Source organism: Macrobrachium nipponense, chromosome 18 (assembly GCF_015104395.2).
Source record: "Macrobrachium nipponense isolate FS-2020 chromosome 18, ASM1510439v2, whole genome shotgun sequence".
NCBI lineage: Eukaryota > Metazoa > Arthropoda > Malacostraca > Decapoda > Palaemonidae > Macrobrachium > Macrobrachium nipponense.
Window position 1 is genome coordinate 84700409 of NC_087211.1, and position 15740 is coordinate 84716148.

General features: G+C 33.9%; 1 protein-coding gene across 1 annotated transcript in view; it reads left to right on the plus strand.

The window, feature by feature from the left end:
- LOC135197308 (calsenilin-like) overlaps nt 1-15740 on the plus strand; it is a gene marked incomplete in the record, with an annotated part of 435060 nt that overhangs the window by 318640 nt on the left and 100680 nt on the right. The window contains 2 exon segments of the mRNA XM_064224448.1: nt 6920-6989; nt 10886-10956. Of these exon segments, the coding sequence (XP_064080518.1) occupies nt 6920-6989; nt 10886-10956 (141 nt within the window).

A 15740-nucleotide genomic window follows, 5' to 3' on the forward strand; every position in this document is an offset into this window, starting at 1 on the left:
CTTTGGATGAAACGGCGTGACAAGATTTTTTTTTACTGATGCAGGTGGTGGTTTCATTCTCTCTCTCTCTCTCTCTCTCTCTCTCTCTCTCTCTTTCCGTCAGCTTGGATCTATCTCTCGGATCCCAATCCCTGTAACTCCTTGTAACTCTCTCTCTCTCTCTGATGGAACTAACATGTCTTGAGACATCCTAATCCCTGTAACTCCTTGTGACTCTCTCTCTCTCTCTCTCTGTCTCTCTCTCTCTGTCAGCTGGATCATCTCACTCTCCGATGGACTAACAAGTCTTTGAGACTCCTAATCCTGAACTCCCTGTAACTCTTGTGTCTCTCTCTCTCTCTCTCTCTCTCTCTCTCTCTCTCTCTCTCTCTCTCTTTCCGTCAGCTTGGATCTATCTCTCGGATCTCAATCCCTGTAACTCCTTGTAACTCTCTCTCTCTCTCTCTCTCTGATGGACTAACATGTCTTTGAGACATCCTAATCCCTGTAACTCCTTGTGACCTCTCTCTCTCTCTCTCTCTCTCTCTCTCTCTCTCTCTTGTTGGCAGTGAAACATCACAGTTTCTCTCTCTCTTCTCGTTGGCTGTGAAACATCATATTTATTATGCTCTCTCTCTCTCTCTCTCATCCAGTGTGATTCAATTTGTCTTTATGGTATTTAGTTTATTTAAATAGATCACATGAAAATCGGTAGGTACATTTTCTCGCTCTCTGTCTCGTTCTGCATCTCTTCATCATCGCCAGATCATCTGTATTGTCCCCGACATCAAACCGATCCCGGGAGGGGCCATCGTAGGACCATTGTGCCTTATTAACATCTTCGAGGGCCACTGAAGGAGGCTTTCTCTCCACGGCGCGCGGTCCAGATTCGGCGCCGTAAGATCAGTTGGGCCCGCGGCACCCGGCGACGACGATGCGATCAATAGCATTGAATCACGCAAGCGGGGCGGACGTACGATTCAGCATCCTCCTCCATCTCCTCCTCCTCCTCCTCATCCTACAGCCCCTCCCCCTCTTCTTCACAGCAGCCTCCCAATCCCTTCACATCCTCTCGACTCATCCCTTTTCCAGTTCCAGGCCCTTTTCCAGTTCTAGGTCTGTAGGCCATGGAAACATCCTGGAACGCTGGAACACTTAGGGGATTTACCAGATGGTGTTCAGACATCTCTTCTTCTTCCTCCTCCACCTCCTCCATCTCCTCCTCCTCATCCTACGCCCCTTCCCCGTTACATCGTCTCGACTCATCCCTTTTCCAGTTCTAGGTCTGTAGGCCAGAGGAACATCCTGGAACGACGCTGGCACGTTTGGAACCAGGCGATTTACGAGTTGGTGTTCAGACAATCGGTCTGTGACTCGAAAGAGTATTAACCGGAATCGTTAGAGAATTATGTTTATCGGTCAACAAGGGGAGAGAGAGAGAGAGAGATCTAGCCCCCCGGGCGAATGGAATTACAATCTTCTACAAAACAAAACAAAACATAAACAAAAATCAAAACGAGCACCATAATCAAGGGGACGAATCCTGGAACACGAACCTTATCTGGAAATTGCCGTCGAAAGATCCTGGACTTGACAGGATCCCGATATCAGACCGGAGAGGAAATCAGCTAACTCGACAACTTGATGCTCTCTCTCTCTCTCTCTCTCTCTCTCTCTCTCTCTCTCTGCTGAGGATAGGTAAACAGTCACATTAACAGATAAAATTTTCTTTTCTCTCTCTCTCTCAGCTTTGGCCGTCCTAATTGAAATCGCTGCTTGGGTTATGGTTTTTCGTAAAGACAAATGCAATAATAAGAAATGAAAAAATAATGTAGCCAATAATTATTGCTAAAATTATTTCAAGAGCATAACATTAATAAGATTTATATTCTCTTGCTTTTCTGTGATTTTATTTTAACATGTTTTTGTCGCTAAAGATATGGAATCCCTGTCCGACAACCTTTAAAAAAATATGACAAAAGGGAATAATTAAAACAATGTCTATATATATACTTTCCTGTCTGAAAAGCTTCCAATAATATAGCAAGAATAAATAAGATAGCTTTTATATGTACAGTTAATGGATAGAAATCTCAATCACAAGGACACAAGTGATGTTCTTTAAGGTCCACAATAATATATATGATGGTAGTAGATGTAAAACTTTGTAAAGCTACCATCAGATATATTATTTTGGACCTTAAAGAACCTACTGTTAATACCGTTAGCCAGACAATTTTACAGATGTGTGTAACGTCTGTGTGTGTGTGTTTGTTTGTTTGCGTATATATATAAGTGATCATACTGTAAGATTAGCTAGAAAAATTGATTGTCAATCTGAAATGAAAACAACGTTTATAATTGTCAAGAGATTCAATCATTGAGAGGTGGTGATAGTGGAAATTTATTTATTATTATTATTATCATTATTAATATTATATTAGTATTATTAGTATTATTATTACATCTATACTAATAGTATTATAATTGTTCTCATTATTATGAAATGTATGCTAATTTTATTGTCATCACTTTTACATTTATTATTATTATGATTATTATTATTATTATTATTATTATTATTATTATTATTATTATTATTATTATTATTATTATTATTATTATTATTATTATTATTTTCTCTTTTATAATTAGGTTAATTTCTTTTTATTTATTTATTTATTTATTTTTGAAGGCTGCTAATTTTTGCTAATTTGTTCCATTCCTAAAAACCTAACTTTTCATATCTGCAAATGTATTTCAAAGCTATAAAACAGCAATAATAATAATAATTCTCAAGAAGATGCTTAATACGACAAGTCACTCTTTTTGCTCAAAATTCCCCAACTTTCGCAATCGCTGGGCGTAATGTCACCCTGTGCGAGAGGTCAACTGGAATGTATTCCAGCGGAGGGAGGTCCAGACTGCTGCGGTATCTGGACTCTCCATTCCTGAATGGGAATCACATCTTTGATCGCACGCGTCGCTGAATATTGATAGATTTCTTTCTTTTTTTTTAAGCCTCCATATTCTATTTAGATATTTGCAAAAGGGGGCGTTCCCTGTTCCCTCTCTCGGGGGGAAAGTTCGCCTTAACTTTCGTCCAGAAGAAAGTTTATCCTTTAACTGGGCTTCTCTGCAAAACTTTCATCCAGTGTGAAATATGACTTCTTAGGAAGCTTGGGACTGAAGGTTGAAGATTAGTTTTATGGTTTTTTTTCAGCAGTGGTCCAGTATAATTCAATAACAATGCTTTGGATTGGGTTGTCGAACTTGTTTTCTTATTAATTTATTTACCAAAAACGCACATTTGCTTTCGTTATTTGGTTTATTTCGAGCTGTTCCAGAAAACTGCTGGGCCTTGAGGGACTATCTTAGATTCTCCTGCAACAGGTACAATACCTCACAGTCATAAAAAAAAACTAATGCCAAGGAACACTGTTTATGCAAGGTTCAGGAAAACTGCTGGACTTTGAAGGACTATCTTAGGTTCTCCTGCAACAGATACAATACCTCACTGTCGTAAAAAACTAATGCCAATGAACACGGTTTATGCAAAGTTCAGGAAAACTGGTGGACCTTAAAGAAGTCTTAGATTCTCCTCAAACAAGTACAATACCTCACAATCGTACCTTCACAATCATAAAGACTATATAATACCAATGAACAAGTTTCAGGAAAACTGCTGGACCTTCAAGAAGAGTTTCAAATTTTCCTCAAACAGACACATTTAATTCCAATGAAGAAGGTTTAAGCTAGTTTACCTCCAAGAACACAAATGAATGTTTGACGTGGTTAGTACATTAACTTCTCTAGGGCCATGGAATGGGGCTAGCTACTCAATTCCAAAAGTCAACCTGCAATAGACGTCACTAATTTTGAGTGCACGGGAGTGAGTCACAGTAACACCTTATAAGACGATTCTCCAAAGTGTTACTAAGCTAAACATTCTTCAAAATGTTGCTACAGAAAGGAATCCACAGGTTAACCCTCTGTTCAGCTCCACAGGAGACAAAACACGTTAATGAGAAGCCGCTACAAATCTAATTTAATGGGGCTAACTACCTTAGCCGCTTTGTAAACTCGGAGCAGAACCTGACGTCCCGCTGGAACCAGACGGAATTAGCATTTGCTTGGAATTTCCAGGCTGAGAAATGAGCAGGAAGATCAAATGGTAATTCTCGTGTTATCATTATCTAGTTGCTATTGGTGGAAAATTATGTATAAATTGACGAGTCAACCACTTTTAAGAGTTATATTTTACTGATGAAAGAATTGAATAGTCGAATGTGGTTGCTCTCTCTCTCTCTCTCTCTCTCTCTCTCTCTCTCTCTCTCTCCTCTCTCTCTCTCTCTGATAAATCTGAAGTATGTAGGTATGTATGTATATAAATATATATTATATATATTATATTATATAATATATATATATATAATATATATATTGTTCTATTTATATTATTATATACATACATACCTACATACTTCAGATTTATCACAGAGAAACACGGACACGTACCTTTATAAGTATAAATACGTATGCTTATTAATGAAATAAATATGTATATACATATAGCACATGTATATAAAGATATATATATTATATATAATATTATATATATATATATATATATATATATATATATATATATATGTATGATATATATGTATAATATATAATATATGTATATTATATACATGTGTGCTATATGTATATACATAATTTATATACATAAATAAACATACGTATTTATACTTATAAAGGTACGTGTCTGTGTCTCTGTATTCAGATAAACGAAATTAACCCTGAAAATCTAGTATCTCTCTCTCTCTCTCTCTCTCTCTCTCTCTCTCTCTCTCTCTCTCACACACACACACACACACACACACACACACACACACACATAAGGAACGCCTAATTTTTTTCCTCCCGTGGCTCGCCGCTATAAATTCCTTGTTATGGAGACCCAGAAATTGCCGACTTGTGTCGTCCCTGAATCATCCCGGAGCTTTTTGCCATAATTATACGAGAAACGCTACCACGATGAGAGAGAAAATTCGCTGCATATAGCTGCGGCCTTGTTTCGAAATGCATAGATATAATTATAATCTACGCCTGAATATTCATTCGCGTAGATCTGTGTGTTGTTTATGGTGATTAGATCTATTTTTCGCTTACTCGGGAAGTAAGCCTACTGACTACTATGTTGTTATTGTTGTTTTGGGGTAGGAGAGGGGGGGGGGGGCGTGTTAGGAAGGCCGTATGGAAGAGCCTGAAAAGGTCTGAAAAAAGTGCTTTGCGTTTAATTCAAGACGCAGGAATCATAGGATAGGATATTTATGGTATATTTATTAGAATGAAAATGTTAAAAATAAAGTTCAAGATACAGGAATTTCTGATTTATGTATCAGAATGAAAATGTTAAAAGTAAAGTTCTAGATACAGGAATTTCTGATTTATTTATTTGAACGAAAATGTTAAAAGTTAAGTTCAAGATACAGAAATTTATGATTGATTTATTAGAGTGAAAATGTAAAAAAAAAAAATAACGTCCGTGTTAAACAGTACAGAACAATTATTTCTAATAAAGTATAGCGTATTTCTTTTAATTTTCGTTGGTGAAACAATGCTCTCCGTGACCGTAGATTTTAGCACGCGCCCCGAGTAAGCTGGCAGTCAGATCACACTGTGTTTTTCTTGAGTCAGAAGGTATTCAAGTGGAAAATATTCTATGATAATTTGATGCATAATAGATTGGTGCGTTGTTCGAAAATTGAGTTGTCTGAGCAAACTCAATCAAACCCATAAGAGGAAGTCCTTGTAATAGAAAAATCTATATTTTGCTCCTTAGGAGGCAGGATGCAACCCGGAACCCCACACTATAAAAACCACCCAGTCGAATAGGATGATTGTGATAGACCATAAAAATAGTAATAATAATAATAAAAGATAAGGACAGCCTAAAACCGTAGTGGGTCACTATATAGGAAATATCCTACTACTGTACACCTGAATAAGCTTGCTAGGCTGGTAGTGATTTTTATATTGATTTAAAATCAGCCGAAATATTTAGATTAATCTTTTACCACCCAAACGCTTCGGCCAAATTCACCAATGAGCTCATCTGAAATGGTGGAACTGAAAGCAGGGTAAGAGCATGAATTCCAGTACTGAATTGTAAAGGAGCTATTAGATTAGGCATTTTAGATACTATAATGATTATCACCTCACCAATCCCACTGAATGCAATCATCAGACAATTCATCTCCTGGCTAACGAACTCGCTCCAGCCATTTTTCCTCTTTCAGAGAAAATAGGCTTCAAAGATTCTTGTATTATTCAGAGCTTCTAATTAGCAGTTTTTGTAGATATTTTGTTGGAAAATCTGACAACGCAAACAACCGACATTTTGATATGTTGTAGAGTATGAAAACCTGAGAAATTTTTAATAAAAAAAAACAAAAACTTAAAATAGAAAATGTGATACGCCAGTTCGTCAAAACAGGGACGATTTTTTAAAATAACAAACCAACATTACCCTATCATCCAGGTTCGTCAAAAGGAGGACGATTTTTTTAATACAGACCTTCAATGTTACCCTATTATCCAGGTTATCCTCACCTTTACTCAGTAAATAACTTTCATTTTTTATGTTTAGACAGGAATGTCAGTCCTATTGAGTAGAATCATCAGACACTCGATTGTCTATGAATCGCAAACATTACCCTAATCCATCAGGTTACCATCATCTCCTGGTAGTAAATAACTTTTATTTTTCATCTTTCGACAAGAATTTCCAGAGGGTATTGTGCAACTTAGCAGCCCTATTGAATACAATTATCAGACACTCGCTTGCCTATGAATCCCAAATATTACCATAATTCGTCTGGTTATCATCATCTCCCAGCAGTAAATAACTATATTTCTCATCTTTCGACAGGAATGTCCAGAGGGCGTTGTACAAGAAGATACGTTTAAGGAAATATACGCCAAATTCTTCCCACACGGAAGTAAGTATAGAGTTCTTTCGGGCGCAACGCCCCCCAACACATATCACTCACTGTGGACAAAATCTGCTTCACCTGTTCACACCTCAGTAGCAGAATTCTTCTAGTGATTAAAAAGTTCTAAAGTAGATTAATAGTTATTTTAATAAAATATTAACGAGATTTGTAAATCTATTGTTAACTATTTTTTTTTTTATTAAAAATATCTTTTTAAGTTTTAGATAGTGAAGTATTTTGTATAATTTAAGGAATAAGATATGTCTTTACTTATAGCACACGTTTGACATTAGACACAAATCCTTCATTGTGTTTTAGATGGAACAGTTTAAGAGAATGTATGTATTCATACTTATGTGACATACACACACAAACACACACACACACACACACACACTATATATATATATATATATATATATATATATATATATATATATATATATATATATATATATATACAGACATACATATATGATAAAACATTTCACATACTCATGTGTGCGTTTATGTGTATAACTGTAGATAATTATGTACATACTGCATGCATGTGAGTCAAACCTATGTATACATGCTTGTGTATGTATTTTTATACAGTATGTATAATGTGTCTAAGGAGTTGAACGTGCTGTTGATGAGTATATGGATAGTTGTTGAAAAAAAAGATTTATGTGAATTAAGATTTGAAAAAAAATGTTTTTACGTGAATTAGTGTTTCAGTAATATAATTTTTCCGATATATAAGGAGAGGTCTGTAAATGGCTTCTTACAAAGATAGTTAAAGCTTCATCCACTAAGTTAATTCTCAATTCTTTCTTATTCCAAACTTTTTAACACTATATTTGATTTATGTTTTATGTTATGAAATACTTTCATAGTATCATAGGCAGTTTCAGTCATGGCGTATAAAGGAATGCTATGAGACTAGGTGACAGTAAATGATATATAGATAAGTACTTATAGATAAGTCATTCATCTATACAAAGAAGAATACGATATATATATGTGTGTGTGTGTATGAGTGTCTTTCTGGTGTTATTTGGTTATATTGACATTCTAGAATTAACAGAAGAGCAGCCTTAATCTATAACAATATTATTCGTCTTTAATTTTACTTTTAAAGCATAGACGAGGTTTAGGCTAAGACTCTTATTATATATATATATATATATATATATATATATATATATATATATATATATATATTATATATATATATTTATATATATATGTGTGTGTGTGTGTGTGTGTGTGTGTGTGTGTGGTTGTGTGTGTGTGTGTATGCGTGTATAACTGAATCACGAAAATTTGGAACGTGATGAATATATAAATAAAAGGTCAAACCCACGAATGAAAGTGAAACAGTGGAGTAACTGCTACGAGTCCTTTCGACTTCTCGTCCTTCACTAGGCAGTAAAGGACGAGAATCGAAAGGCCTTGAAGGTGCTACCCAGGGTTTCACTTTCATTCGTGAATTTTGCCTTTATATATATACATATATATGTGTGTATGTGCATTCATAGCAAATAGCCATCACTTTGAAAAAGAAACCCACAAAATTACTGTGTGTAACGTGTTTACTTATAAGTATTTACATTTATAAATAAACACGTTACACGCTAATTTTGTGGGTTTCTTTTCCAACCTTCAGAAGAAAACTGAGAGAAGTTTTTGTTGTGTTTATCCATCACTTTATTTAACACCTTGTATTGACACAAACACACTCTCACATAATGATACTGTAATGTCTTTCCTCCCCGTGTAACTGACTTTATATTTCAATGCTGCTAAATGACAGTTGGTACGTAGCACTTATTTGTCTCTAAATATATATTATATATATAGAAGTGTGAGACACTTTTCTGTCCCGGCACCTGTTCGTTGCACACAAACTTTGCACTTCTCTCGCTCAATATTATTGCATAGCACCCAGATGTGTCCTTAATTCGTGTTTATGTCATTGTCTATGGAGTAATGGAGTGAGCTATAGAATATATATTTTTTTTATTTTGTAAACATTTTTTTTTTACGAGAAAAAAAAAAGTCTTGTGGTAGAAAGTATGAATTTAGATATTTTAGACGTTTGTTTTCATCACTTGATGTGAGTTTATACATAGTATATATTTCTAGAAATTAATAATAGCATTTTTTTCATTGTATTATGATGATCATGACGGCGATAATGATATGATGAGTATCTTAGAGAAATGATGGTTTGTTTTCAATATTATGCTTTGCATGTAGAACTTTTCATGATAATATCTGAATGATTTACAGAAGTATTACTGGACTCCCTTAGTTTTGTATTTTGTTAAGGAAAATGGTAACCTTCATATTATATATATATAGGATTCGTAGTTCGTCTCTACACAGACTGTGATATTAATAAAAGCTGAATTTTTATCTAATAAGTATTTAGAAGTTTATATGGATCAGTAGTTTGTAAAGAGATTATAAAAAACAATAGCTGTTTAAAGAGGAAATAGTCAGTAGTTGTAAATAAATAGCTTAATATAGAATTAGATGATTTGATAACTGAATGCTGAGATAATTGAAGACAGCAGATTCCTTCACAGTTTGGGGAAAACAGGACTAATGATTTATTAATTTATATATAATCACTATTGATTTAAGACAAGATGTTTACGAAGAATTATCATAATCAAGAAATAATTGCGTGAAGGCACATTATTCTATGCCTTATTAGCAAAAATAAAATAACTATATACAAGATTCTATAACTATACCTGAATTTTATTTTATTTTGGTATTGGTATGTAAAAATATTAATAAAAAAAGTTAATTTTACAAAAAATAAAAAAAACTATACCTGAAGCTGATTTTTTAATACTAGTATATAAAGCTTAATATTACTTTTTATGAGTAAAATCTCCATTTTCCAGTATGATATATATATATATTTTTTAGTAATGATATGTTAAAATCAGCATTATTCCTTAGGGAAAACATGTATTTCATAATTATATCATTTTAAACAAGCTGAATTTTAATCGTAGTTTAGAGTCTACATTTTATATACAATTTTTTTTAAAGTTTTAAAACTTAGTCAAGAAAATTCTAGTGCGCCAATTTCTTTACAGAGGCTCCTGCGACCTAGAGATATTGCCCCGGACTCACTTGTTTCGTCCAGAATTAGATTTTATTTTTTTTTAACTCCACCAAGGAGCCTGTAATTATTTTGATATTTCTACACCTTCTCTGGCTTTCTCCTGCTTCCCTTCTCGCTGATTTTCTCTCTCTCTCGTATCTTGGTTATGTCCAAAAGAAACTTTTATTTTTTTTCTAAATATTTTGTTCACATTATGGATCAGCCGATGAGATTTTGTTATCCAAATTGATAACCAGGATATAGATAAGTTTTTGGACGATTATTTTTGTAAGTGTTTCAAATAATGTTCAAGGTAGGGTTTTGTGTATATTAATTTGTGCATCAGATTAAGTATAAAATTCTCAAATGTGGATCTCAGGAACATTATGAAGAAATATTTGCTATATTTGAAATATCTGTTAAGTTCACGTGTTTCATTGTTTAAAGGTCGAACTCACACTCCTTCACAATTCAAAAGCTCAGATATATAAGCATTGCATTTGAGTAACAAAATAAATATGGCTGGCATCTGCTCTTCAATTTCTGCTTCTTGAACAATGCCCCATTCGCCCCCAAAATATTTTTTCCCTTCACGTATATCTTTTGTCTTTCTGTTTGAGTGTTAGTCGAGGTATCAGTGACCTGCAGTCATTTGGAGTCCAGAATTTTGCATTAGTTTAAAAGTGATTTTTAGTGATACTTTTTTTTTTATCTAGACGTCCCGGGCACACGTAGCCTGCGTCAAGGAGGACTAGATTAGAAAGCTGCATAATTTATCTGTGTTTCGTTACAGACTCCAGTTTGTATGCGCATCATGTATTTAAGGCCTTCGACTTGAACAGCAATGGCCAGATTAGTTTTAGGGTAAGTATTTTGTATGCTTTTTTTTTAATGTCCTGGCTTTGAAACGGCTTTTAGAGTCGTGGTTTTAGTGTTGTAAATAGTGGTAGTTATTTTGATAAAAAAAACAACAACTTCACAGTGTCCCCATTTGAATTATCTGTTAAACCTTAAAAAAAAAACACTTCACAGTGTCCTCATTGAATTGGTGTTTGTTACACCACCTAAATTATCTCCATACATTGTATCATTGACAGGCGTTTGTATAAAGCAACATTTCAGTGTCTTCATTGAATTTGTTTTTCTTAAATCTCCTAAATTATCTCAATACATTGTATCAATGACAAAAGTTTAAAAACTTTAAGCAAGAACAGTGTCTTCATTGATTTCTTTTAAACCTTTTAAATTATCTCAATACATTGTATCATTGACAAACATTTGTATAAAGCAAACACTTCACAGTGTCTTCATTGAATTTTTTTCAAACCTCCTAAACTATCTCAATGCATTGTATCACTAACAGAAGTTTAAAAACTTTAAGCAAGAACAGTGTCTTCATTTGAATTGGTGTTTGTTACACCACCTAAATTATCTCAATACATTGTATCATTGACAGATGTTTGTATAAAGCAAAACACTTCACAGTGTCTCCTTGAATTTTTTAAAACCTCCTAAATTATCTCAATTCATGGTATCATTGACAGAAGTTAAAACCTTTAAGCAAGAACTTTCAAACGCCTGAGTAATTAAGTTGCTGTTCATATAGTGTGGTTGATCTCAGCAATACTTATTTTGATCAACAAATTTCCGTGTCATTAAATTGTTGTATAATATACATCCTCAATTATATAAACTCACTGTATTACTGACAAAGATTGAAAATTCAAAAAAAGGACTTTCGAACACCTGAAAACCCACATTTATATCAACAAATCATTTTTGACCAAAGTTGAAAACTATAAACAAGGACTTTCGAACACCCGGAAACCCACATTTATATCAACAAACTATTTTTGACTAAAGTTGAAAACATAGAATCAAGACATTCGAACACCTGAAAAGTATTCTTCCTCAGTGTTTACTGAAGAGGAACACCGTTCAAGTGTTCGCATAAGGTTTACTTGTTGACAAAATTGTGTGTTTGTAATAAACAATACTTATTTTACTGCATAAGAATGTTCCCATTAATACCAACGAAAACCTTTGTTTTAGAACTGAAAGCTGAAGGGTTGGGAAAACCAGTAGATTCTTTAAGGTTTGTAACAGTATTTTTAGCAATATATTAAGATTTATTACTCAATAATAAAGGATCCTATATTTCCTATCTTTAATGAATACGGTTATCCTTCATAACCTTCAACTTCAAAAACAATAAAATCCCCTGTATGGGGCACTGTAGGCATAACTATTGTTTTTTTTGTTTTTTTTGTTTTTTTTTTTTTTGTTTTTTTTTTTTTTTTGCAGCGTCCCATCAGCCCCTAGTTGCACTCTCTATCTAACCTTTGCTTCCTTCCTCTAATCTTGCTGTCCAGCCACTCTAACTAAAATATTCAATGTCTAAAGCACTGAAAGACTCATATTGCCCCAGTGGTTAACTTTGTGCCGAATTTGCACTATCTAAGGCACTGAAAGCCTCATAGTGTCCCAGTGCTTGGCTTTGTCCCGAATTTTAACGAATCGAACGACGATGAATTATGTGTTAAGAGTAAATTCCAAAACCCTAGATAACGTTGAACCCGGCGCCATCCTTTATAAAAACTGATTTATAGAGGTTCCTTCCAACGGAATTTTAAAACGTATCTGCGTCATGCTACAGAGTCTCCTCTTCGGGACCCGGAAATGAGAGAGGGTCAGGAACAACACGGGATAAACCGGTATCATTCTCCAAAGGCCTGCTGAGGTTGAAGAATTTATTAGTGAAATCTATTAGAAATCTGGATATAGCCTCAGTAGTTTTTAAAGATCTGAGGGCGGAGGGAAAAATGCGGACGGACAGACAAAAAGCCATCCCAGTAGTTTTCTTTTACAGGAAACTGGAAACGAAAAACGAAACCTCGCGAAAGCCACCACACTCGAATATTCGTTTTTCCCCCTTTTATGGTAATGGCGCTGCTCGATCATTGCTCTCAAAAGTAGCCTTTTTTGTATTCTGAGTAAGCTCCGGCCTCCCGTTTAATTTCCCAGGGGTTCGAAATACTCCGTTTTCTGTGGAAAAAAAAAATTTTTTCTCGGTAACTGCGATATTCGATTATCATTTCGAATGGGCCCACTCCTTTCTCAACATATGGATGTATTAACTCTGTAAGCAGATGTGTTTTACATATTCATAAACCGTATTTGCATATTCATATAAATTAGTATATTACTTAGATGTGGGAGGCATTTTTGTATGAACACATAGCAAACGTTTTTATGCATTTCTAATAATTGTAAATTAACGCCCAAAGTATGTGCATATTCATATGTACGCGTATCTATTCATTTGAACGCAAATTAAGTGTTCGCAGCTGCTCTTATGAAAGGTAAATAGTTGTCAAATTTGTAGCCAGGTATTGTTTCCAAGTCATGTTAAAAAAAAAGGTTAAAGGAGGTGCGGCAATAGGGCTGCTTATAAAAGCATATGGAGAAAATGTACGAATAAAATATTAATGGATCATTTGAAATCTTAAAGAAGTTATTAGGAGGGCAGAATGATTTGGTATCTTTCATAATTTATTTATATCATTTCATGTTGCTATTGTTTCAGTGCTCCACAGCCTTCAGGGTATAATTCACGACTCAAGGAACGCGATGTACAAAAGTATAAAATCAGATTAACGTATCCCTTTGCATTTCCTGGGTATCTCATTACGGTCTATCTGTCAGACGGCCTTGCGTGAGCTACCCTATTTAGCCATACGAGGCCTAATGCTTTTCTCTGTTACAATCTAGTCTTCGCTTTCCTCCTCCTCCTACTCCTCCTACTCCTCCCCCTCATATATATCCGTTTACAGTCGTCCTCGACGCTCCTCGTCCTTCTCCTCCTCCTCCTCCTGTTTCTTGAGTGGTTACGCTCTCCTGTCACTTTTAATGAGTCGAGGAATATTCAGCAGACGCCCTGATGTTGCTCTTCAGTTCAAAATAGTCTGTTGAATTGTTCTTAGAGATGCAGCTACCTCACCTTTATGGCAAGAAAGAGTACTTTCTTCTTATTTCCCATTTTCACGCCCCGTCTCTGGGCTTCTCTTATTTTTTTTTTTTTTTTTTTTTTTTTTTTTGTTTTGTTTTCTGTAAAATTAAACTATTGAGATGGCTTTGTCTCTCTGCGTCCTTTTCTGTCCACACTTTTTCTGTCCGCCATCTGATCTTAAAACCACTGAGGCTAGAGGGCTGCAAATTGATATGTTGATCATCCACCGTTAAGTCATCAAACATACCAAATTGCAGACCTCTAGCCTTCAGTAGCATTTATTTTATTTAAGGTTAAAGTTAGTATGAATCATGCGTCTGGCAGCGTGACAACACGTGCCACCACGGGCTGTGGCTGAGAATTTCGTACAGCATTATGTGCTTCCTTTATTTAACAGACTTTTTGGTGGTGTTAATGACGTAGATTTGCGTCGGGCGGTTCCAATGTTCAGGGTGGTACTTACTCGTATGGAAATACACATTTAATATCTCCGTTTTGAGTACTTTTTTTCTATCAAATTTCTTTCGTTGTATGAATAATGGTATTTCTGTCTATTCATTATAGAAACTATTATAGTTAGTTGAAATATTTACCGACTTAAATCCTTGATGAAATTGCCTCAGAAACATGTCGTAATATATATATATATATATATATATATATATATATATATATATATATATATATAATATATATATATATATATATATATATATATATATAATATATATATATATATATATATATATATATATATATCACACACATATAAGTAAAAGCTTTTCGTTTTATGTCTAAAATGTCTTTTCGTTCTCATCGGAAGTTTGTGTAAGATTTAAAGCCATATGCCATATATATATATTATATATATATATATATATATATATATATATATATATATATATATATATATATATATATTTTATGATATATATGTATATATATATATATATATATATATATATATATATACATATATATATATATATATATATATATATATATATATATATTATATATATATCACACACACCATATAAATAAAGTTTTTTCGTTTTATGTCAAAATGTCTTTCATTCTCATCGGAAGTTGTGTAAGATTCAAGACCATTTTTTACCGTAACGTCAAAACCTTGCTTTGAGGTCTCCACATAATAGGCCTATTACGTCTTTGCCCATGGCATAAATCATATTTCTTGATGCTGTTGTTTACCACGCATGAACATTTTATAATTACAGGCACTGCAGAGGATTTTCAAGGTGAAATATCCAGCCTCATTATAATCTAATCCAGTATAAAGCAGTAGCATATTTTACAATGATCAAGCATAAGTCTTACACCGGAAAATAAATTGAGATGTATGTGCCTAGGAACTTTTTTCAGAAGATGAACTGATGAAGTTCTGCTTGCTGACGTTGATTTGACAGAATACAAAACTTTATTGAGTATATTTTCACATTATATAATTGTGCACTTTTTTTTTTCTTTTTCTTTTGTATTCTGTATAATAAACATTTTCTTTTAGAACCTTTTTGGTGGTCAATAATTTCATATTTAGATATTCTTTGTTGTCAAAACATTGAAACAAAAAGTTTAAAGTTTTCAGTTTCGTACATTTGTAAAATAGGGGAAGATTTTA